We start from the raw sequence: 26,213 nt of genomic DNA, 5'->3' as shown, positions 1-26,213 counted from the left end.
ACCATTTCTGAGCTTACAGGAGTGAACCTTCACTTAGAGCTGCCCTTTTCATTCCAGCCCTTTAAAGGAAGAAAAAAGAATCCAGTATTGAGATTTGAGTGTATTTCATGTATCTAAAATTATTCATGGCTAGGAGACAAAGAAGAATCGACAGGGAAAAAAATGTATTTCCTTTTGTTTTTCAAGAGTGCGTGTGGAAAAAAAAAAAAAAAAGAATGCATGTGATACCTCCTTTGCTCATTCTCCCCTGCTGGTTTGACCTCAGCTCCCCTAACCTCTAATTTCTGCAATGCATTGAGGCTCGATGCTTTCTCATCTCTTCTCCTCTCTCCTCTTAAAGTTTCAGTTTTGTAAGATAAATAATTTCTAGAGATCTACTATACAACATCAGTTGCTATAATTAATAATATTGTGCTGTACACTTAAAATTTTGTTAAAAGGGCGGATCCCATGTTAAATGTTTTTACTACAATAAAAAAATATAAAAATACATTTAGGAGGATGATGAGGAAGATTTTTTTTAACACTGTCAATCATCAGATTATGGAATAATCTCCCAAAGGAAATGTGAAAATGTTGTCATTTAAGACATTTGAAACCAGACTGAAGAAAAGCACACAAACACATAAAGTTGGCTTTGTCCTTCTCACTACATGGGTGACAAGACCTGCACAAGCGTGACCTAACACAGCGATGGACTCCACAGACTGTGGGCACTCTCCGGACCACCCACTAGTGGGAGGGAAAGAAAGATGAAGGTTGGGCTGGAACTGATGACTCACATCAGGATGACTTGCTCAGCGTGTTCCTGGCTCAGTTACAACATTCCCAGGGTGCTAGGAAAGGAGCACTTACACCACGTCACCATACTCCCAGCTCAGAGAAGTTTCCAGGGAATACAAGAGGCTCTTCTCCACTCTGCCCTACTTTTGGAATTGGCCTGTGTTGTGTTTTGTTTTGTTTTAAAATAAGAAACAACTCCTGTAGAACACCAGACCATGCAATTTATAAAGGACAGACAGACCTTAGACCAGGAGTCAGCCAACTATGGCCCCAACGCCGAATCTGGCCCACGGCCTGTTTCTCTAAATAAAGGTTTATTGGAAGACATCCAAGGCCATTCATTTGCATAGGTCTATGGCTGCTTTCATAGTTCAATGGCAGAGCAGAATAGTTGTAACAAAGACCGCGTGACCCACAAAACCTAAATTCTTATTATCTGACTCTTTACTAAGGCTGATCCCTGCCTCAGACTACTAAATGTGAGAATGCTAATTCAGGAATCTTCAAGGTAAAATATGTTTTAAAATTGTTGCCTTCTTCCCTCTTCTAAGTTATAAAATAGAAAAAAATATTTTTTTAATTTGAATAGAATATGCCAGCTTTCTACGAATCTAGTCCAAGACATCACATGCTGGAGACTGAAGCACACACACATCTACAATGCCCCAAATAGTATAATGATGAAGAATGGAAGCACCAGAATGAGAAAGACCTGAGCGTGAATCCCAGATTTGTGATATATCAGCTGTGTGACCTTCGGCACGTTACGTATTCTTTCTAGCTTCACCTTGAAATAAAGTAAAAAATATTATCCAGCTCATAGGGTTCTTGCAAGGAATGAATGAATTACTATATGTAAAGCCCAGAGCCTGGTACATTAACATGTGCTCAAAACTACCTAGTTTTATGATTATTATATTATCAACAACTTAAAATTTAGGGGGGTCAAGTTTCTGAGGTTGAATATAAAGCTGATAAAAACAAATGCATCGCTTGTTATGCGTTACCTGGGCAATTTTCTCCACGATCTCCACAGAGAAGGCCATCATTTTCAGGACTCCTGGTTGAATTCCCATCTGCCACGACACAGTGGAGGATCACTAGACCTTCAATTTTAAAACAGAACCAAAACAAACATGAAAACTCATTCAATGAAAATGTGCTCAATGTGAAAGGTTCTATCAAAGTCATGACGATTTATGAAAATAACAAGCCTTTCCATTTCCAAGTCATTCTCCCGCAGCAAGGGAGGGCTACACAGGCCAGCGTGTCTCATTTTTTAAGCTCAGGGCTCAAGACAGAATTTTCAGGCCAGTATCACTTACATCTGACAAGCCCTGGCCCCTTAAATGAGGAGACTTGACCATAGTTGTGATGGAGCCTTATCCTACAAGCAGAAGAACAGAGGGAGTTCTCAGCCAGCGGATGAATACACTGATGAATTTCCAGGGAGAAGGGATGATGAACCTGCGTAGCAATGTATTTTCTCCATGCCACACGGACCCAGTGTTTTTCAGGTATAAACTGTTGAGTGTGCTTCTTTCTGGGGAGATGCAAACTAGATATTCAATTCATAGGAATTATTTAAAATTTTCAAATTCCTCCAGCTAAGTACCTCTGTCTCTAACAAGGACAGGCTTCATAGAAAGGCATGGGGAAGAGAGGAACACTGTGTTGAGGTTAGGACAGCTTAGAATACAAAGTGTAGACCTTGCGAGGGTCCTGATTCAAACAAAGCAACAGTAAAAGTCACTTATGAGATAATTAAGGAAATCTGACATTGTCTGGACATTAGAGAATATGAAGAAATTGTTATAGTTTCAAGTGTGATAATGATATTGTGGTTTGGATACAAAAAACAGAGTCCATATCTCTTAGAGATATGTATTTAAATACTTATTAAAGAAATTAATGAATTTCTGATTTGCTTTAAAATAATCCAACCAGGGAAGAGGGCTGTGAGGTAGTGAGGGAAAGGCATAGATGAAACAAGATTGGCCACATATTGGTAACTACTGAAGCCGGGTGGTAGGTATATCAAGGGTCACTCTGCTGTTCTCTCTACTTTTATATATATTTTTAAATATCTATAATAAGAAGTTGGAGAGGGGAGGGCAGTGGAGGAGAGATAAGACGGCTTGGTAGTTAACTTTTCCTGAGTTCACAACCTGCTTTGCCACTTGACAGCCAATGCACATTGGGCAAGTTTTATAACCTCTCAGTTTCCTCATCAGCAAAGTGGAGATGATTATTATCTCTTCTTCAGAGCATTGTGAGGATTCATCCAGGTAAGTGTGCAAAGCACTTAATACACTGCCGGCACATAATCGATGTTCAATGAAATTCTCATTATTATGTAACTGGTAGGAACAGAGTAACCTGCCCACGGATTGTATTGACATTTTTACATCTAGCCAAGGTTCTAAACTACACATGTCCTCCAGTACAATTCAGTTCAACCAATATCCACGAGCACCCAGAAACACACAGGTGGATAGGACATGCTGTACCCTCAAACTGCTCCAAAGCTACTAAGGCAGGTAAAGAGCCAACCAAGTAACCAAAACACAAAGTGATAGTATTGTACCAGAGAACAATAGTATCCAGAAAGGTCAAAGGCCAAAAGGTCTTCAAAAAGAGTTTTTCAAAACAAAAATTCTTTTCTATCTCTATTGAATTCGAAAAAAATTTTTTTTTTAAAAAAAGAGGTGGTAACTAGCATTGGAAACAGTGAAGAGAAATAGAAACTCATATCCATCGGGGATGGGTAAATTAGTATTACTTTTCTGGAGGACAATTTAGCACTATGTGTGCTAAAAGCTAAAAGCTTAAAATTGTACATGCACTTAAATCCAGTAATTTCATTTCTAGTAAGTTTTCCTAAGGAAATAATTTAACATACATAAAAAGATTTCGCTACAAAATTTCTCCACGTGACATGGGTTATAAAAAATTAGAAATTACCTAAATATCTAACAATAGAGAACTGATTAAGTATAGGGAATACTCCTATGCAATAAAATGCTATTCCGCCATAGAAAATGATTTTCAAACATTTCAAAATATTCCTCAGTAAGAGAAGCAGGCTACAGAATAGTGAGGTAGTGGGATCTGAGTGTTTGCATCTGTTTGTGATAAGTATAAAAATATCCATACAGATAAATAGTCCAAAAAGTTGGGTATGTAAGTAGGTAGAGAGTTGCCCACAATGGTTAGAAGAAGACTTTTTCCTTAATTTTCTTTATTTGCACTTTCTTATTTTTCTATCTGAATATTCTGTTGATTGCAACAAGAAAAAAGGAATAGCTCAAAATTTTAAAAAAACAACAACAAAAATTTGGCAACCAAATTTCCAGATTTTTCCTATCTTTTATGCCAATACCTGGCTCCCTCCTTTCACACTTAGAAGAAACCAGAAACAATCATTTATGACTTCTCAAGCACAGGAATTGTATATTAATCAGTTTGGTAATCCTGGAATCTAACACAGAATACAATGGATATTCAACAAATGTTGAAAGATTGACCAATCTTAGGTCAACCTATAAACAAACAAACAAACTAAACAATCAATTTCTAGTGGAAAATTTTAACCGTCTTCTTTTTTACTATAAAAACAGATTTAAATCATTTTTAAAATCCCATACATGGGCTTTCTTCATGGGCAGATTCAAGAGGCATTCATTCTGCAGTTGATCTGTTCTGATGATGGAAATTGAAAAATAAACTAAATCTCATAGAGATTCAACATCTGCAAACTGAAGATGACAATATCTCTGCCTCAGGGCTATTGTAAAACCTAAGTTGAGTAACATAAGAAAAGGCACACACAGGGCTTGGCACATAGTATACAATTTTTACCCTTCTTCTGCTCCTTCCCACTATCACTTATGATTTAACACATCATTCTTTATTTCCACATAACAGAGCAAGTCCTGATTCCATCGAAACCCTGCCTGGCCCTCCAAACATTCTGGCAGGCTGAGCCCAGGCTCTCTTCTGCTAAGGCTCACTCCACATGCTGGCATCAGCTGGCAAAGGAATTCCACTGGGTAGAGCCCCTGTGGAGGACCTCTTGCGGTAGAGACATTCTCAGGCCAACCGGACGCCAAGCTCAAGGCTCTGGGACAGGGTCCACAGTCCCTCCTACTCCCACTAATAATCTTCATCAGCTGGTGCTTATGAACCAAATCGAGCTTGAGCCTGAAGAACCATTTACTTTGTCTGCATAGTTTTAAAAAATGGAATCATGACAGTTCATATCAAGCCTGGATTTTCCTGTTTCTATTTGAAAAGCAGAAGGTCTGGCAACACAGATCTGAAACACCTTCATGGCAACAGCTGGCTAGAGCCTAGTAGCACGTGACCACTTTAAATGCCACAGACCCCATCGGGCTTGCTGCGTTCATTTATTTTAACTGTGTAGACCCTGACAGGCATTTGAGTGAGTGATCTGTATGGAGCGACTCAGAAATCAGAGAAATGCTCACAAAACCATCCACCCAATATTGAAGGCTGCTTCAAAGACAAAGGCCACTCCTGTTCCATCCATAACTCAACAGATATTTATTAAACATTTTGTGTTTGGCACTGGTACACAGCACTGAAGGTTCAAAGATAACATATTATCACTAACCTCAAGGAGCTCACATTTTGACAAGGAAGATAGACACACAGATCTATAAGGTATAGTGTGATGAGTACGAAAGAGGTAATACAGGAATAACACAGAGCAGAGAATCAACTCTGCCTGGCAGCAAAGACTCACAGAGAAGGCGGGAATTATGGTGAGTTTTTAATGAGTAATAAATGATTTTTTAAAACATCAATTAATAACTTCTAGAAAATGAAAATTGTGTAAGCAAGTAATCATGTTATAATGTACTATGACATAATTATAGTACATTATTTGTTTCAGCAGTGGACAATATTTATATGGTAATAATAATGTAAATACTGATAATTTAACAAAATTTGTCATAAAATCAGGACCAGTAATTAGCCAACACAGACCATGTGGGGAAAGTGGTTGTGATTAATCATAATCTGTGCTGTGCTAGTTCTTAAGTGTTTTGAGTATCACCCCTATAGTAACTATACTAGAATTAGAAGAGAATCTCAATAGGTAAAAGTCTAAACTTGACAAGTCAAGAAATAGCATTATAAGCATACTGTTTAGCAATACAGAGATAAACACAGAAGAGGCACCTGAAGGAGTCAAAAGTGGTTGATTCTAGGGTGGTGAAGAGGCAGGAAGGCAGGTACAAAGATCTGCTATTCATCATTATAAACTTCTTAGTACTATTTGATTTTTTAAAATTTGTGTATATTTATTACTTTATTAAAAACAGAATTAATTTTTAAGAAAAGGATAAATAAAATTGTAATGAACCAGGGCATTCTAAATAAAAGGCACAACTTATAAAAAGACATGGCATGAATAACTTGTCTAGTTCGCTTGGAGGATGATTGGGGCTTGTGATGCAAGAGGAGACTGGAGGGCTGGTAGGTCACAAATGGCCTAAGAGCCATGTTAGTTACTTTGAGTTCTGTTATGTCGCTAAAATGGGGTCATTGAAAAGTTTTACGTGAGAAGCAACATGACCATCTTCTTTTCTTTCAGTTTGTAAAGTTTGCTTTAATACAAATACAGGTGATTTCAGACATACCTAAATGAGGTGCTAGCACACAAATCTGTATGGAGAAGAAGAAATGAATGCGAGAGAAATTCACAAAGTGAAATACAAAAAAAGACTTGGTGACTAATGGGCTAGAGTGGGAGATAAGGAAAAGGGAGTCTAGGATGACTCCGGAGTTTGTAACTAGAGTGAATGTCTGGATTGTGGTACCAATCACAAATATAAGGTATACGAGAAGACAAACAGGTTGAGGATTACTGTAGACTGAATTTCTTGTTGAAACCTAATCCCTAATGGGATGTGACGGGCCTTTGGGAGGTGATTAGGTTGTGAGGGTAGGATCAGAACCCTTGTAAAAGACACCTCACAGAGCTCCCTTGCCCCTTCTGCCATGTGAGGACACAGCAGAAGGATGGCTGTCTATGAACCAGGAAGCAGGCTGTCACCAGACATTGAATCTACTAGACCCTTCATCTGGAACTTATCAGCCTCCAGCACTGTGAAAAATAAATGTTTGTTGTTTACCAGCCAATGTTGTTACAAGTCTATGTTATTTTATTAAAGCAGCCCAAACTGACTAAGACAGGCATGGAAAAAAAAATCAGTTTCAGACACTCTGAATTTGAGATGACTGTGTCTCATTTAGAGACAGTAAATGGATATTAGATCTGGAGCTGTGGAGTGAAGTCATAGCTACGAGTTCTACATTTAGGAGTTATGAGAAATAAACTGGTACTTAACGCCACACATATTGATCTGTTAGAAAGAGCCATGTGAAAAGAGAAAGCTGATTATGGATAGAGTACTGAAAAAAATCAATATAATAGAGGGGCAGAAAGAGAAGAGTCCTCAAGGGATCAAGAAGAGCCACAGGGCTTCCCTGGTGGCGCAGTGGTTGAGAGTCCCCCTGCCAATGCTGTGGACACGGGTTCGTGCCCCGGTCCGGGAAGATCCCACATGCCGCGGAGCGTCTGGGCCTGTGAGCCGTGGCCGCTGAGCCTGCGAGTCCGGAGCCTTGTGCTCCGCAACGGGAGAGGCCACAACAGTGAGAGGCCCGCATACCACAAAAAAAAAAAAAAAAAGAGCCACAGAACTAAGAAGAGAGGTTTTCTAGAAGCATTTGGTCAACTGTATAAAAACTGATGGAGAATTAAAGATAAGAACTGAAATACATGCAGTAGATTTGACAACCAAAAAGCACTAGCAGTTTCTTGCTAAAGAAATAGTAACGGTATGAAAGCTGTGCAAATAATTGGAGATTACTCTTCACAGATGTTGAACTGAGAAAGGGAGGGGGGTTAAGATTAGTCAATATGTACAGAAAAAAAGAGAGTTATTTTGCTTTTGTTTTATTATGAAAGATCATTGACAGGAAGATGCCAAAGGTACAGGAGAGAGGCAAAGGATGAATTAATGACAGAGCAGAGAGGTTGGACAGTTTAGCCCAAAAGGCAGGGCCACTTCTGCAAGTGCGGTGTAGTTCTTTGCAGTCAAAGTTAGTAATTCTGGCAAGTATAACTCTATTTTGAGTGAATGGAAAGTCTTTGGAAAATAAGAGCTTAAATGTATTTTACATTCAATACATCTGACCTCATTGCTCAAGGAAATCCAAGTTCTGGTTAAAATGAGTGGGAAACATCTAACGTGTTTCTCAACTTCCGCATTACTGGCATTTGGACTGGATAACTCTTTGCTGTGGGATGCTGTGCATTGTACTATGACTAGCAGTATCCCTGGCTTTTACCCACAAAATGCCAGTAGCATCCCCCTCCCTTCCTCCACCTACCACTGAGATGTTACAATCAAAACTGTCCCCAGACCTTGCCAAGTGCTTCCTTGGGGGAGAAATTACATTGGTTGAGAACCATTGCAATTCTCTCCAAACTTAGATATGGAAAACATAAGATCTTCATTTAAAAGAGTCACAAATTATATTAAATTTCAGAATTAGTAAGAACCTTAGAGGTATTCAAATCTCCTACCAACCCTCAGCTCCCCTAAAAACATCCCCTGGGAGAGTTCACCTTTAAAATTTCAGCACAGAGACTTCACTCCCTTCTAAGGCATCACATTTCAATGAGACCATTCATCCATTCTTTCACTCACAATCATTCATTCATTCAAAAAAAATTAAGCACCTATTTCTAAAGCTCTATAAATGCTTCTTTATGTTGAACTGGTTTTTGCCTTCCCATAGTTTTACTCTGCTCATTGGAATCACCTAGAATAAGTCTAATCTCTCTTTCTCGTGACTGATCCTCGTATATTTGAAGCCAGAGATTTCTGGCTTCCTGAAAGGATTTCTCCTCCTCAGGCTAAACATCCTGGTTCCTCCAACCGTATTTTACCTGACATCATCAAGACCTCTCATAAGCCTTGACATCATCCTTAAAAACAAGGTTAAAATACAGGGCCATTTTACATGGTTTGGCAAAGACAGAATAGAGTGGGGCTCTCACCTCTCACATTGCGGGCACCATATTCCTGATACTGCAGCTGCATAGCATATCAGCCCTTTTTAACTATTCCATTAAATACAGGGGTTTTATTCTGCTTAGAATAAATAGAAGCTCTTAAACCACTTATACTGTCGGAAAGCAGTGTATTCGTGGCTTTTTTGTTCTTTTTGGTTTTGCTCTGTTTCGTTTCATTTTAATCTGAGAAATGATTTTGTACTTGTCCATTTTAAATGTTATTGTGTTAAATTTTACCTGTCATCCAAATATTTCACAATCTCTTTGTTTTCTTACTCTTTCATTCCGCCTATTACCCATGCCTCCCTGCTGCACATGACCTGCAGAATTCGCAGATGCATTCAAGGAATAAAACCAAAATAAAACAAAATAATGTTAGATTAGCTGCATTCGCTAAGTGACTGGATATTGAGTTCCTATTTCTGGGGTTGTTTTTTTTTTTTTCTTTTTTTTTTTTAGTGGAACATTTTATTTTATTTTATTATTTTGTAATAGATCTTTATTGGAGCATAATTGCTTCACAATACTGTGTTAGTTTCTGTTACACAACAAAGTGAATCAGCCATATGCATACACATGTCCCCATATTCTCTGGGGTTGGTTTTTAAATACCAACTCCACTCATAAAATGAAAGACAAAAAGGAAAAGAAACCCAATTCTACTTTAGTGAGTCAAAGCTCCATTTACTTTTATGCACTTTGAGATTCTCAAATTAAAAATTACAGAATGTATTAAAAGTATTATCCCCATCAGCCGTCACGGAGAATGAAGTCATTGGGAACAATACAAGCATTCAGAGAGACACAGCTTGACAAGGAGCATGACCCACTGTCTCAAAGTTACTGCTAACGCTGAGGTAAGTCATACACCAGCTGGATCAACTACTTAAAAAGATCAAATGTGACCAACCTAAACAGTCATATATGCTGTATTTGCCTCATCTCTGAGCTGAACTTTCCATTTTTAGAGCCAAGTACATTTTATATTTTTTAAGTAAACATAACATTATCTCAAAATGACCATACAGTATATTCTGATAACTTAGGATATCTTCTTAGATACCCTAACTTCTACTTGTGTTTACTAAATCCAGTGATTTCCTATGATGTCACATCAATCTTATTTTAGGAATCAAACCACACTCCATGTCCCATTAGACAATTCAACTGTAAATCAACAGAGAATGTGTCAATTTATGAATATAAGCTGAAATTAGAAGAATATTTCACAGTCAGATCTCTGATATTTCATTTATATTAGAGGGAAGCAGTATAGATTAATAGGAAAAAGATATTTGAAGTCAAATGGAGCTGTACTTGAATCCTGAATGTACCTTTTAATCACCAGCTTTGTGATAAGATTAAGTTACTCAGCATTGAACTTCAGGGTCCCCATCTGTAAACTGAGGCCCATGATATATAACTTACATGGTAACGATTTAACTATCTGTTTAAAGAAAGTGCAAAAAGTAAATTATGAATTATTAACCCCGGTAATGCCTGGCACAAGGTAGGCACTCAACAGAATAGCAGCTCTAAGAGAACAGAAGTAAAAAAGAATTCTTATTACTCATATAGATTCTCAACTCTCATTAATGAATATTGACAAATTTCTACATTTATGATGTGATTTGACTTGTGTATAAAATATGCTTATGAAACAAACTACAAAAGATAAATACATACTATACTTCTATAGTACACTTATACATATGTGTTCAATGAGGAAAATCTGTATGTTGGTCTTTCCACATGCTGCTTTTCTCCAGTGTTTTTAAAAAGATATTTGACATTAATGCACCTCAACTGCTTAATAGAAATATGCCATCTTCTGCATGTATGGTTCTTTGTATTTTCAGCACAGTTCTGCCAGTACTCAGCATGGTGTTTATGTCAGAGGGGAGTTACTGATTCAGTTGGTTAGTTAAGTGATTCAGTGATACAAATATAACAGATAAAGTCAGATCTTAGATGATACTATTTAACAGTCAAATGGATTATATTTGATTAGAGATCTAATTTTAATTTCTGAAAAATAAAGTTAACAAAATTTTAAAATTTAAATCAACGTTAGGAGTAAAAACTATAAGCATCTGGGGAATTTCCCAATGTATCTTTATTGTCAAAAAGAAAATCAGAATCTTGAGTGTGCATACTATACACAAAAAGTATTTTCTATGTCCAAAAAGAGGACATGTCTAGAAAGGAGTTGAAAAAATATATTAAGTGGTGGAAATGCTGTTTAACATTGAGCTTATGGGTGGCTGAGTAAAAAAGTGTGAAATAGATTAAGTTTGACATTGATGTTCTCCTTCATCATTTTTTAACTCCTTTTCTGTCTTTTTTGTTGTTGTCTTTTCCCCTCCTATAAACCAGTATCCTCCTACTGCTTTAACATTTCCCCTAATAGAACATAATTTCTTCATAGATTTCCCTTTCTAAATGTATTTACCTTCAAAGCAGACCTGCAAGGAGAGAAATTGCTTAACTCAAGAGAAATACTCTAGAATCAAGTGCGTCAACCTGGGTCTTCTGGAAAGCAGAGCCTGAGACACAGATTAAGGGGTTATCACTTTATTGGGGAGGTACAAGCTCTGGGCCATGAGAATGAGAAAAAGGGACGCAAGCAGAGAAGGAGGCAAAGCAATGCAATGTGTGTACCCATCATGCTGGGTGCAGCTCCAGAGTGAGCCACAAAGACACCGAAATGAGTGACACATTCACTCATCCAAGGGCCATGTAAAAGGTTCAGAAAGGAACTGCGTCTTGAAGCTGCTCACAGAAGAAAGAATGAAGGAGGAATTTCTCTGCCCCAGTCACTTCCATCACCCATTTTCTTTTGGACAAAATTTTCCCCACTGGGTGCTGCCTCCCCCAATCTCTGGCCCCTTGGTGAGTGAGAGGCCAGAACACATGCCCTGGGACACGGCCTCGAAGTCCCAAAAGAGGGGCAAGCTGGTATGAGTGGAGAGCTGATCAAGGGACAGGGGAGGTAGTTGAAAGGCCCTTAAGAAGTGCACGATTCTGTGTCCCAGTACAGTGAGGATTTGGGGCATCAGGACACCTTGGGGGAGCCTTGTTCCAGGACAAGGAGGGATTTTTCTAAGGTCTCTCAAATCACACCACCTGGAGGACTGCCAATTCTATAAAACTGAAAGACAGGTTTCCAGATTTTCAGAGCCAGGAGGGGAGGCCAAGACAAGGGTAGAGAAAAAATAAGAGGGTCTTCACAAATAGTTTATGTCCATTCAAAATCAGGGGAGTAGAATATGACCTCCGCCTCCAAAAAAAATTATATTCCAAATGGTATAAACAATATCTTGGTGTTTAAGAAGGGCTTAGAATGATGGATAACATTTTTTTAACTCATAAAAGAACTCCACACTCTTATATTTTTAAAGCCCAGAGAGGGAAGTAATTTAACAACCTGTCATACATAAATTAACTCACATATCTGAAAGTTGTCAACACCACGATAATGCCTTTGCCAGTAAAATCCACCATTTTATTTTTGCCATGACCGTTATTAAATCTGTGACAACAATGACTAAATTGAATGGGAACCCTATAGCAACCTAGAGCTAGTTTCTTAGAAACCATCAGTTGTCAAAACTTGACGTTTTGAATTCTATCCCTTTATGATAAGGCTGGACCAGACAGTCAGACATTGTAGCGTTTTAAATGAAAACCTCTGGGATCACTGAATTTCCATAATAGTTCAAAGAGAGGAGGCAAAAGGAACCATGGAAAAAGAACAATTTGTTATCAAGGAGGATTATCTGAGTGCAAAGTGAGGAGGAATAGTGGAGTTGGCTTCTGGATCCAGCGATAACACAGCCTCTGACCCATGAGGAAACAGTCATCAAGCTTTAATAATGGTAAAGAAAAGAACATAGGGTGTCAGAGTAGATGCTCTCCCAACCTGAAAAAGCCCCAGAATTTAGGCCCTTAAAATGAGTTAGGATAACTCAAGCCAACTTAACTTTAACCCATTATTATCTTTATTGATCAAACCATTTGCAGAGACCAGAAACATCAATCAATCAATATCAGACAGTATAATTGCCAGGTATAAAGAAAATAAATTCTAATAGAATTCCAAAAAGAGGCAATGTTAAGCTGAAGAAATTATAGCGAAAACTTTCACAAAAGAAGTTGGAAACTAAACTGGACCGAAGGCAATGACGTAGAAATGAGCTGAGTGTGTTTTGGGGGACAAAGTAAAGATGTCCAGCTGGAGTGAAGAATTATACAGAGAAGTATCAAGAAACAAGGGCCTGGGAGATCAGCTCGGTGCTTTGTGACCACCTAGAGGGGTGGGATAGGGAGGGTGGGAGGGAGGGAGACGCAAGAGGGAAGAGATATGGGAACATATGTATATGTATAACTGATTCACTTTGTTATAAAGCAGAAACTAGCACACCATTGTAAAGCAATTATACTCCAATAAAGGTTTAAAAAAAAAAAAGAAACAAGGGCCTTCTTGATGTGTGTGGTGTGACTGTGAAATAATTCAACTGATTTTTCTTGTGTGACCTATGAAAATGACTCATTAAGAAATAGTCACACCACGTTTCCAGTTGAAACTTCAATGTCTGTTCACCACATCCTGAATAAAGCAGCTGACTAATCTAGAAATCAAGAAGTATTTAATAGTGGTGAATGCTGTTGGGTAGAAATCGTTAAGAAAGAACGGGGTGCATTTCTTTTGCTACCCTTCTGCGAAGGCAAATGGAAAGTGTATCGTTTCACCTGGCATCTAAATCACATTTTGTTCTTCTTACCCTCTATTACAGGATAATTATCATTTATCTAAAAACAAGTAGAGAATCTTCTCACAGAAGTTTCCTATCACAGGATGTTAGAAATTTGCAATGTTAGAAATTTGTCTCCTGAAATAATAACATTTGAAATTTTTGCAAAATAATTAATCAATTATAGTTATGCTAGGGTTTTTCCCCATCACAACAGGATCCCAGGTCATAACTATTATCTTAATAGTTGGTAAAATATAAAGAGTGCAGCATCTTTAAGGCAAAAACTGAGCCTGGGACAAGGGATTGATACTATGTCCCAAGATGTCCTCTCATCACATCATATGAGGGGTACATGATATCTACATGGCATTATTGGTGATGTTAACCTTGATATTTCTATTCAGGAAAAGACATGGTGGAATACAGTTTGGTCCGGGTGGGAGTGAAGTCACTCAAGTGATTTTCCTTTTCAAAAGTCTTTACCATTAGCTCCCCAGGTCTCCATCTGTCCTGCGTCTTCTCCTTGCAGAGAAGTCAGCTGACAGTACCAACCTCCAAAGTACCCCCAAAGTTAAGTAACATTATAGTAGCGTCTATAATTCATGGAGTCATAAGAACCTTTGGTGGTCATTTGGTCCAACTCCTACCTCACCTAGGAATCACCTCTACACAGCTTCCCATGAATGCAATCCAGACCACAGACATGCCCAGGCATGGGAAGATCACCGCATCCCAAGGCAGCCGATTCCAGTTTTTCAGAGCTCTACTTGGGAGAAAATTTCCTAAATTAATGTGAGAGCTGTCTTCCAGGAATGTTGTTAGTTCATTAATCCAAGTTGTATACTCTGAACTACACAGAGGAAACCTTTGCTGGGTCACCTTTTCAACGATTTGAAATTGACTCTCATAACCAAAACTTTCTCTTTTCTACCCACCACCCTGACCTCTACCCTTCTATCCTTTCAGTTATGTGTGTGTGTGTGTGTGTGTGTGTGCGTGTGTGTGCGTGTGTGTGCGTGTGTGTGTGTCTTTGGCTTCCCCATCAATCTCCTGTCTCTTGTCTTTCCAGATCATCAATGATTTCCTCAGAGCTCACTCACCAGTGCCCTCCTCCTGAGCCTCGTCCATCTCCACAGTATTTGATATGGTTGAACTTCCCAAATCTTCCATCTAAAAATCACCCTCCTCTTGGCTTCTTGACTTATCCTTCCCTTTTCACTCAACTCTGCCAGTTACTTTTCTGACACCTACACCATATATGGGTGTCATCAACACTCTACTTTCAGTCCTCTTTTTCTTCTGATCATTTTTATTGTGGTAAAATATATACAACATAAAACTTACTATCTTAACCATTTATAAATATACCGTTCAATGATATTAAGTACATTTATATTGTTGTACAACCATAACCACCTGATCTCCTGAATGCTTTTTATCTCACAAAACTGAAACTCCATACCCACTAACTCCCCATTTCCCGCTCCCCCAATCCCTGGCAACCACCATTCTACTTTCTATCTATGATGTTGCCTTGGTCTTCTTTTTTATAATGCCATTTGATCTCACGAAATACCCATAGACTTAGTGTTGGAACAAATATGTAGTGAGGGTTTACTGTGTGCTAGGCACTGTGCTAGAGCCTGAAATTATAATCAGCTAAATGATTCATTTATATTTTCAGCCCTATTTTCTAACCAGATGATTGTCCAAACTGGGTGGCCATTAAAATTTCCTGTAGAGTCTTTTTTGTAATATTTTTTTTATTTTGTAATAATTTTAGATTTACAGAAAAGTTGCAAAGTACACAGCATTCCTGTACACCCCTCACCCACTTTCATTTCCTCTAATATTATCATCTTTCACTACCGTGGTACATTTATCAAAATTAAGAACCAGCATTGGTAGATTACTATTGACTAAACTCAAGACTACATTCTGACTTCATCAATTTTCCATTAATGTCCTTTTCATGTGTCAAAACTCTTAGGAATTTGGCATCTTTGATGACATTTACCCTGACCACTTGGTTAAGGGATTTTTACACTGTAAGGTTATTTTTTTTTTTCCTTTTCATACTCTATTCTCTGGAAGCAAGTCACCAAATCCAGCCTACACTCAACGAGGTCAAGGAATTAAGCTCTACCTCTTAGAGGGGGGAGTATCCACCTCTATTATTTGTAGTTATTCCAGAAGGAAAATTTGTTTCTTCTCCTGAAAAGTCTTTAAAAATTTAGATTCATAGGGACATGTCAACCAGACTTTAGTAGGTCTGGGGAGAGGCCTAATAATCTGTATTTTTTGCTTTTCTTGGAAGAACAATCAGACCTGGGGTCCACTGCTCTAATTTGAAGTCAACATCCATGTTTCCAAATGCTCGTAAGACTTTTGAATGTCTCAAAAGCAGTTCACATCCTCACCAGAAAAAGGAAGTTCTCTTTCACATATGGTACCATAAATTCTTGTTCTCTCCCAGGTTAACAGTGTTGGAAACAGCTTTAATACATTTTTTGTTACTTAGACAAGTCATTCATATAAATTGTTGCTTAGAAATATTTATTGAATTTATTCCTTTCTCTCCATTGCCTGGTCCAGGCTTTCTGGGCTAGGTAAAACCAATCTTAAAACCACTGCACTCCCTGTATGATTCCCCTATTGAAAATATCACAGTAGCTACCCATTAACCATTATTATTGCACTCCCGAGAAGGAGTCCTTCTAACATGAGTTAGGGACAAAATGATGCCCTTAATGGTAGAGAATGGAGCTGTCATAGAATAAAGTGAGGTCTTCTGTGAGAAAAATAAAGTTCATTCCCATTTAGTTTCCTCTCTCTCTAAGTGTTATGTGGTCATGAGCCAGTTCCCTGAATCTGGCCTCTTGGATAAGTCTCTTTCTCCAGGTGACACTGCTACTCTAAGATGGGTGTGGGGCTACCCCCTGGTTATGAGCCACCTCCAGCCTTAGAAAACCTAGCAGTACATGGTTAGGAACCTTGAAGCAAACCACTCAGGTCAGCCTCTGATCTGTACTTAGCTCTTCACCAAGCTATAGGGCCTCCAGTAAAAATGGAGTCTAGACATTTCCACAGAATTAAAACAGGCTCCTCAGGTAGGAGACCATATAATATTTTAAAATAAGGTCTTGACATATAATTAAAAGCATACATTTATGTAAATTAGAAAACCTCCTAGCTCCAATTCCTAGGAAATCCAGCAAAGATGTCACTGCATTAAGAATTCAGGATCCTGGGGGAGGGTGTAGGTTACGCTGCCTGTGGGATAGGGGTGTTGGTGGCCAGGGATGAGTTGTTTTCTCCAGCAAACCCTTCAGGACCAAAGAGCCGAAGGCATGACAACCAGGACACTCATCGGCAAAAAAAATAAAAAATTTTAAAATTTCAGTATCCTGCCTAATGTCCTCCTTCTGAAAAACAAGTCCTTATCCAGTCAATATTTCCCTCAATACTACACAAAATCAACTCTTTGTTCTATGCTTTGAGTCTGCTCACTCTCTGCTTCACCAAAAAAAGAAAAAAAGTAATTAATTTATCCACCTTCTAATTTTTCTCCCATTTTTTTTCCTCTACCACCATCGTGGAAAACCTAACTCAGTTCCCTGTTTCCTTGGTGATATCTTTTTCACAATCACTTCAGCCCATAATAAATTCTCCTTCTCTGAGATGTTTAGTCTCTACTAGGTAATTTAAACTCCGTTAAGTATTGAACTACTTACTATACGATGTTTCATTTCTGATGAACATTTATACCCAATATAATACAAACTCTTTTTGGAAAGACAGTGACTTGGACAGCTCTCCTTAATGCTAAACACAGTATTAGACACACTTTATAATAGTATTAGACACACTTTAAAATAGTACAAATACTTAGCTATGTCTTCCTCATTATTACATGTTTTAGAAATAAAGACTGTACTTCCCAACAAGCGACCCAACACTATGCCACACTGGTTCGGGATAAATTCTTGCTTTTGGATAAGTTCTCATTTTGCCGATGGTGGTAGTCAATATCTCAATGTCATAAGCAAATCTCATTCTATCAGGTCAGCCTACTCCGGAATAGGAGGTACAGCCGCCATCTCAGTGAGGAACTGTCTAAAATAAGTCATTGTTAGCAAATTCGAAGACATTAAAGAAGGAATATAAACAGATGCTGGAAAACAGTTCTAGTTTCTGATTGTGGCAGCTAGGAAAGCATGCGCATGGGCACATGCTGAAATTACAAGGTTTACATCAAGATCTTTGCGACGCGCTATGAGAAGCTACGGGTCTAGGAGAACTTCCTGGGCTGTGTGCATTCAGATTTATTCTTTTTTTTTTTTTTTTTTTTTTTTGAGGTACGTGGGTCTCTCACTGTTGTGGCCTCTCCCGTTGCAGAGCACAGGCTCCGGACGCGCAGGCTCAGCGGCCATGGCTCACGGGCCCAGCCGCTCCGCAGCATGTGGGATCCTCCCGGACCGGGGCACGAACCTGTGTCCCCTGCATCGGCAGGCAGACTCTCAACCACTGCGCCACCAGAGAAGCCCCAGATTTATTCTTTGAACAAATATATATTGAGCACCTACTATGCACAATAATCCTCTAGGCACTGGGAATATAGCTGTGAACAAATCAGACAAAAATCCCTGCCATCGTGGTACTTACATTCTAATGGAACTGTTTAAAGAACTGTTGAAAGCATGGTTATCATGGGGGCAGATTTCTATTTTTTTTCCTTTGCTTGCTTCCAGTGGTGAATATTACAGCAATTTCCTTTGATCAAAGTACAAACACACTCCGGCTGGCTTAAATGAACACAATGATTCTATTTCTCCTTTTTAGACATACCTATGAAATACTTTCAAAGTTATCTACATATTCACAAAGTTAAGAATATTCATAAATATTGAGCATTTTCTAGCCAACTATTCTACTAAAATCTTTTCCTGCATTATCCCATTTTATGCTCAAAACACACCTGTGTCCCTAGATGATAGGTACTATTACCATTATTATCATTCTATACATAAGAAAATGCAGCACAGGGAGATTAAGTAACTTTCTCAATGTTACAAGACAATTATTATGGAAAAACTGAATATTTATGCATGGCTGTCTGCTCCTTAAAATCTAAACAAAATTATTTTGTCATTAGACAACTTTTCTAAAACAACTTGTTTATTTTCCATTTGTCTGACATTTAGAAATGAACTTTGACATTGCATCATCATTCATTCTTCCAAAATGACAGTTTATTTCTTTTTAGTTAAGACAATCATTTGCATAACCCCAATAAATGAGACAACCCCATTTTGATGAGATTAAAAGTATTAAAATTATCTTGTAATATTTCATTTTTCTCTGCTAGTGAAGGCTCACTTTTTATCTGATTCACCTTATGATGTTGGGTTTGGGTATCAATGTCAGGAAAGTGCTGGAAAGCTTTTCACTGCATAAAACTAGGATCAAAATTGGCAGTTGAAGAAGAATCTATAGACCTTTTTTTTTAGAAACAGATAAGCACTTTGCTTTTGCAGTGGCATTTCTTACATTTGTTCCTTCCTATCAAAGCCAGCCAAAAGAGAACTCTTGAGAATTTTTATCTATTGCCTATTTCATAACTAGTGGGAGCTGGAATTTGAGAAATAAAGGCAAGGGGAAGTTTTTCCACCAGTTGGTAGACCCTGATTACATTTCAGAAGTACCCAGAATTTAAAAATCCAAATTTTTTAAATTAATGATTTCTTCTGTGCTTTCCAATTATCCATTATAACAGCTCATGTTAATCCAGAACTTAACTATGCTCCAGACACCGTTTAAGTGCTTTATGTAGTAACTCACTTAGTCCACATAATAGTCTTGGTTCTATTGCTGTCAGCTCTTACAGATGAAGGAACTGAGGCCAAGAGGGTTTAAGAGATTTGTCCAAGATTAAGGAGTGGGTAAATCGCAGCAACAGGGGAGTCATGCCTAGATGGTCTGGCTCAGAGTCTACACTCTTGACTACAACATCACGTTGATGCAGGATATGCTCTTTTTACTCCTCATGAATAGGCCTACAGGTCCAATCAGGGGGAATGTAAAGCAAGGTCACCTCTCTCCATTTGCCCTAAGGAGCGTGCCCTAAGTGTCATAGTGTTGCAAGCAGCCCAGGAAAGTGCAGGAGTCACCCACAGGTTCAGGTTCATTTAAGGACAGGGTCAGAGTAGGATGGCCAAAGTGATTCTAGGCGCAGACCAAAGGAAAACACCTGGTCTGATCAATGCCAACTGTTCACTACCAGCTGGGATGGCCTGGGCTTGGGATATGAGTAGGCAGGTTTCCTGGCTGGGATGAAGAGCCAAGCGTCCAAGAACATGAGGTATAGCCAGTGCCTGGGGTGCCACAGATGCATGAGTAGGCAGCAGAGAACGCAAAGATGGTAGGAGACTGCTAGAATGAACTTAAATGCTTTTAAAATAAGTCAGGAGAACTGGGTTCCTCTTAAATACAGTGTTATGTCATTGTACTATACTTTAGTGTCCTATCGCCCACTGTCTCCCCCATTCAAATATGGGGGAGAACCAAATATATGAACCAAATATATGAGAGATAGGTAGCATTACCGAACATGAGAAACAGAAGTAGACTTACTACTTGCCAAACAAAAGTCCGTCTGTGAAAGCATCTCTATCAAGATGGGAAGCAAGTCCCAAGTAAGAAGAGATGAAGAAACATGTCCTTCTACATCATCTCTGAGTAGTGGGCATGTTTTGCCAACAAGAAATAGAACTGTTTTCTTTACTGAACCTACTGTCCCTTTAATGCCTGGGCATTGTCACAAACAGTCACTTGCATTCACTCATTCAATTAACTAATATGTTTTCAGCTCCCACTATGTGCCAGGAACTCTTTATACATCTCAACATCTCAAACATAAGGCTAATGGAATGAGTAAATCCATGGTGTTGCAAAGAGAGAAATGCTATATTAGTAACTCATCCTGTTATACAACCAATGGAGACACTTTGAAATAAGAAGGCTGAACACAAACATTGTTATACATTTTGTCACTGTTTCGGAATCAGTGCTTCTGGTCTACAGGTCAGGTAAATAATATACTACATATCCTCAAAAAAATGTAAAGAATGAATAAAAGTACTTCTTCGCTATTTGACTTGATCTTGCTGATAATCGAAGTAGGTTACTACCTAACTGATGTAAATTAAGATTAAATACCCAATCTCTCTCCAACCATCTAAAAAATCTCCTCATTTCTTTAAAATCTAGCAATTATAGATTCATTTGGGCTACCAAGATTCCTCTTTTAAGACACAGATATGGGTGGGCAAACTGCATCATCAGCAGTACAAAGCATAGTCGTTTTAATCAGATGACTTTCCTCTTGAATTTTACTTTGGCGGACTCTTGACCAACTGGAATATGGATTCTTTGTGGATCCAGGGGTTCGTGTGCAGTTTTAGAAGTGTATCAGGATCGTGGCTTAAGCCTAAACTGCATGCAGCCCAGATTCTGGCTTATTTGGACCCTCCTGGGAAGACACTAATTCTAGAGGAGAAGTTGACAAGCATGGTTCATGGATTAGAAGAGTGACCCGGACAACAGTTTGGTGCTGTTTCTCTGACTGTCCCCTCAGCCTCCTAGTGACATTCATGAGTTGATTACTATTAGAGGGTGAGAAAAAAACAAGATGAGGCTTTCCCACTGGGCTCTCCATGGATTTCAGGAGCACAGGGTACTGGGGTGAGCAGTCTCAACAGAGATGGGGCAGTGCCAGGGGTGTGGACAGACACATGCACTCTCTGTCCTGGGCACCTTTGACCTCAGCACAGATATCTGCAGGCCAAGCCTCAGCAGGGCCACCTTCAGTGGGCACTACAAAGCTTGTCTGCATTACTGGGATCTTTCTTGCAGAATTATTTGGGAATTTCCACACAACAACTGAGAATGGAGCAATAGCAAAATTTGATTTGTAACACTTGTTAATATGCAAGTGTGGCCTGCGAAACCTGGGATTTTTGAAGAGGAAAAAAACTCCTAATGCTCTTCTAAGCCCCAAAGCATATCTGAAGAGGCACATTCTAAAATCTTCACTGTGTGGGGCTTCAGCTACTTCCTTTGTACAATGAGAATTTTACCTGCTGCCGCCTACTTGCTTTACAACTTGAAACCTAGATATTACATCATGAATACATTCATATTCTCAAGAAGAACTTAAAAAACCAACTTACATATATTAATGGTTTAGATTTTAATAAGGAGGGGAACATATTTTTGACCTTAAAACTCACTCATTTTTTTAAAAAGAAACCTTTTTTTCCCTTTTTCACTAGTTATGATTTCAGCTTTAGTTTGTTATAGCAATTGGATGAGAGGGAGAAATTTAAAAACAGAATAAATAGGGAGTCCAATTTCTTCAAGATTAAAAAAAAACTTTAAACAAAGTTATTGCCCCTTTACTGTATTTATCAAACAAGCAAGCATCCACGGCTCTCTTTGTTAAGGTAAAGTTTACAGGAAACAAAGACCCATTACAAGTAAATGGAAGTTAAATATTATTGTAAAAAAATTTTCTCTTAAATTCCCAGTAGAAATGTTCATTAAAGATCAGCAGAATGTCAAGTTGGTAAGCACCTTAGTCTCATCTAAAGCAACTTGTTTATTTTATAAATGAGAAAAACGATGCCCAGAGAATTGTAACTTACAGACATCTCAAGTCACAGAATGGCAGAAGCTGGAACCAGGTCTCAACGTCTGCTCAGTACCAGCTCTCAAGGCACTTTCACTGTGACATACATACACACACATACACACGCACGTGCACACACACCTAGAACATCACACAGCCATTGCTCACATTCTTTTCAAGAAGTAAATAAGATAACATGTGACTTAAATTAGGAATGAGACTTAAAAGTAAATAGGACCATTTAATGGAAACACTGAGGTCAACAAATTACATCCTTTGGCATTTTGCAAGGAGTGGAGCCTCTTAGGGAGTCTAGAGACTGAATTCAATTCCCTAAACCAAATATTCAACAAGGCAGTTGCACACTTAGGTTACCCTGAGTTACAACAGCACTGGGTTAGAATTCTGTTTCGTTTTTTTCATTTCTGCCTTTTGACAAGTTTTGAGAAAAAAATAAAGTACCGTGTGATGGTAAATAGGGAAGAATGTCCATCAACCTGAAATAGTCACTTCTACCATAACACTTCTGCTGGTACATCACCCTAATCTTGTCCTGCATTAGCTTGTGCCTGGATTATACCTGAGACAATCAGGTCCTCTGGCCCTCTCCCCTCCTCCCACACTGCACCCCACTGCCAGGTTTATCTCCTCAAATCATTGCTTGTATTATATTACTCTGTATTCAAGGCCTATGATGGTGTGTGATTAACTGTTTATTGATTTATATCAAAATATTTTAACCTGGCTTTTTTGGCTCTTCATAATTTGTCTGCCTCTCATCAGTTCTACTTTCTGGCAGGCTGACTGCCTGTCTCCCCAGGAAATTAATCTCATTCCCATCACCAACCCTTTACTAAATGCTTTTACTGCCTTTCGTCTCCCTCTCTCCCCTACTACGGATATTTCAAATCCTGCCAAGTTTCAATCCTACCCACTCAGGTCCTCCATGCAATCTCCCCACTGCTCCATCCCTCCCTGTTGAGCTCTCCTTTCGCCGGTTTCATGACTTTTTCTCCTATTGTTTCATATCTGTTAGTCCTGCATTCCCAACTTCAACATAACATCTTTTAGGGCAAGAATCATGTCTTAGGACTCTCTTGAACCCTCCTCCCACCCCCATTCCCATATACTCTAGCATCTTGCTGACTGTAGCAGATTTTCAGTAAACACTTTGACAGTAGGACAGACCAGATAAAATGGAGGAAGAGAATGCCAGCTTCATCCAAGTGATGCTGGCAAAGCATAGCCCTGTCTCTAGGCCTAACTCTCAGGCCCATTGCCCTTCTTCAGGCTCCACATCACTCCAAACTGTTTCTGACCTCTTCCTCTGCGGGGTTTGTAAATCAGTCCTTTCTCTCTAACCATGATCTAAGTCTGATCCACTTCTGACCAAGGTCATGACACGTTTAAGGCACCTCTCTTATTCCAAGGACACAGCCAAATGGAGGTTTCCATTTAGATCCCACCTCTTTTCCTCCATAAGAGAAAGACTGGCCCTTTCCAGGCTGGAAGGTAGTGTCCTCATCACATAGACACTTCAGCTGTGGAGACGCCCCTCCTCTCGCATTGATGTCCCAAGTCCAGATGTCCCTACCCCTCATCCCAGCTAGGACTACAAAATATTGCCAGTTTCCCTTCCCTCTGCCTGCACCCCACACAAATGATCATGATGCAGAGGGGATGTCTTGCGGTAGTAGGATTTTCCCACTTAAGTATCTACCTGCTACCTTCCCATACTAGAGAGTGAGGGGAACACTGCTTCCAGCAGTATAAACTTGCCCCAGCATCCGAAGTTCCAGCTCTTTCTCTGCCAGCACTGACTCCCAAGGAGGTGAGGAGAGCCTCCGGGAGGGCCGGGCATCCTACCACTTCTCCCACTAGCCACTGTCCCCTCACACCAGATGACTGACCACACCCAGTAGTCCTTAACCTAACCACCCCAGTTTCACCTTCGAAGTGAAGAAAAGTTTTCTCTCTGCAACTTCTCCTTAAAACAGGAAATAATATACTCCAAGTAAAGCAGCTATGTGTTTCATCAATACTGCCCTCAGTAAAAATATGTCATCTCCCTTTCCTTTTGTTTCCCTATCAGGAACAGGAGATCCAGGTCTCAAAAGTTGAATCTTTTCTCCCTCCTCCTGCCCCTCTCAACTTTGCCAGCAAGAAAGGGGTGGAATAATTCATTTTCGGGCCTTCCTCAGCTCTCGACTCTCCGGGGTCGTCCCCTTCCTCTCCCTGGCACGCGCCCAGGCAAACTGCTCTCCACCCTGCTCCGCACTCCCGGAGGCCCGCATCTCAAGCCAGGGAGTTCCCTTTCCTCTTCTTCCCAGGGGATGTCTTTTCGGTCTAGTCTCCCAGGCTCCCACTTTGGTGGATTTCCCAAAATCCTCCACCTGCCACACCTCCTCGCTGGCGGGCACCGCGCCGCAACGCCCAAGAGCACCGGCGCCCAGGCCCTCCGCTCTGCGCCCGCCCACGGGATCCCTTCCGCCCTCGGACCGCCCCCTGCGCCCAGGGCCGCCGCAACAGGTGCAGCCCCAGGTGCCCAAGTGCCGGATTCTTAACCTCGTGCTACCCCAGTCGTCCAAGTTCTTCGACCCGCCCCTGCCAACCCCAGGGCCCCCTCGGGTCCAAATGCCAGCGCGGAAGGCTCGCCCTCCCTGCGACTCCACCCTAGACTTTCCTCCTGGGTCTCCAGCGACCACTTACCCAGGGCGAGGGCCAGGAGCAGTGGCAGGGAGCTGGCGCCGCTGCCCGGGACGGCCCGGGCCATCAACCCCGCTGCCGGGCCTAGCAGCCCCGAGACGAGTCTCCCGCCTCCTCCTGCGCCCCCTTCCCGGCCACGGGCGCCCGACGGGGTGCCTGGAAACGAATCCCGGAGCTAGCAGGAAGCAAAACTACTCCCCAGGCTGCCACCCGGCTACCGGGCGGGCGGACACCCCGGGCGGGCGGCCGACCGGCTACGCGAGTGTCGCCGGGAAGAGGGAGCCTCCTATTTATCCGCGCTCTTTCTGCACACACCCCATCGACGAGGCGCAGGACTTCGTCGTGGTGGCCTCCACGCCGTTCCCACCCAAGTTACCCCACACCCACACAACGGGACACTTGCGGGCTGCCCTCGGGTCAGCTCACCCACGCCCCCTGCTGGGTCGCACCTGAAGGTTCATTTCCCTCCCCTTGGGGAGTCGAGGAGGTGGGGAGGGAGCGGAGAGAGAGCACGTGGAGGGGCCCGAGGTGCGGGGCCTGCGGGCCGCCGTGGAGCAAGCCGGCTCTAAACTCCCTCCCCGAGCCCACTGAGCGAGAACGGCAGACCCGGACTGCTCTGGAATTCCAGCTCCCCTTATTTCAGCCAATTGCTGGTGTCCTGGAGGGACCAGAGCCAACACTCACTGTGGTTAACCTCAGGCATTTGATAACTTCCAAGCTTCTCTTTTCCATACGTAATTTGTTGAATATCTGGGAGTTTGGGCTCACCAAGAGCTACTTTAAGGATGTCACTTATATTTTTTTCTTTCTCCATTTACTCGTCTATCCATTGTATTTTCATTTATTTAATTCATCAACTCTGTTGGATCTATAAGAATAAGGAGAATCCTTTTTGCCTGGGGCTTCCCAAGCACTATCTCTACCTCAACACATCTCTTCTTTGAGGAGATGTGGAATCTGATGGTTCTGCACCAAGCATTTCCTGGAACACAAAGGCATCCGCACAGCTTTCAAAGACAGAAAGTAGCATCCAGTTTTACCTTACATGATTTGTCTCCAAAATAACTAAAGGGTACAGCAGTTTTCTTACTGATCTATATTCCTCTTGCTTGATCAATATGTGTAATCATGCCTCCTCAGTACAGAAGTTGTATTTCTGTAGCAT

General features: G+C 40.4%; 1 protein-coding gene across 1 annotated transcript in view; it reads right to left on the bottom strand.

Annotated features, from left to right (window-relative positions):
- Positions 1-25,392, bottom strand: part of BTC (betacellulin) — a gene marked incomplete at its 3' end in the record, with an annotated part of 37,890 nt that extends 12,498 nt beyond the window's left edge. The window contains exons 1-2 of the mRNA XM_060147034.1: positions 25,052-25,392; positions 1,791-1,889 (exon numbers count right to left, since the gene is read on the bottom strand). Of these exons, the coding sequence (XP_060003017.1) occupies positions 1,791-1,889; positions 25,052-25,115 (163 nt within the window). The remainder of the gene's footprint in view (positions 1-1,790; positions 1,890-25,051) is intronic.
- Between the last annotated feature and the right edge of the window lie 821 nt (positions 25,393-26,213).

The sequence above is a fragment of the Lagenorhynchus albirostris genome, chromosome 4, assembly GCF_949774975.1.
Source record: "Lagenorhynchus albirostris chromosome 4, mLagAlb1.1, whole genome shotgun sequence".
NCBI lineage: Eukaryota > Metazoa > Chordata > Mammalia > Artiodactyla > Delphinidae > Lagenorhynchus > Lagenorhynchus albirostris.
This window is presented reverse-complemented; position numbering and strand designations above follow the sequence as displayed.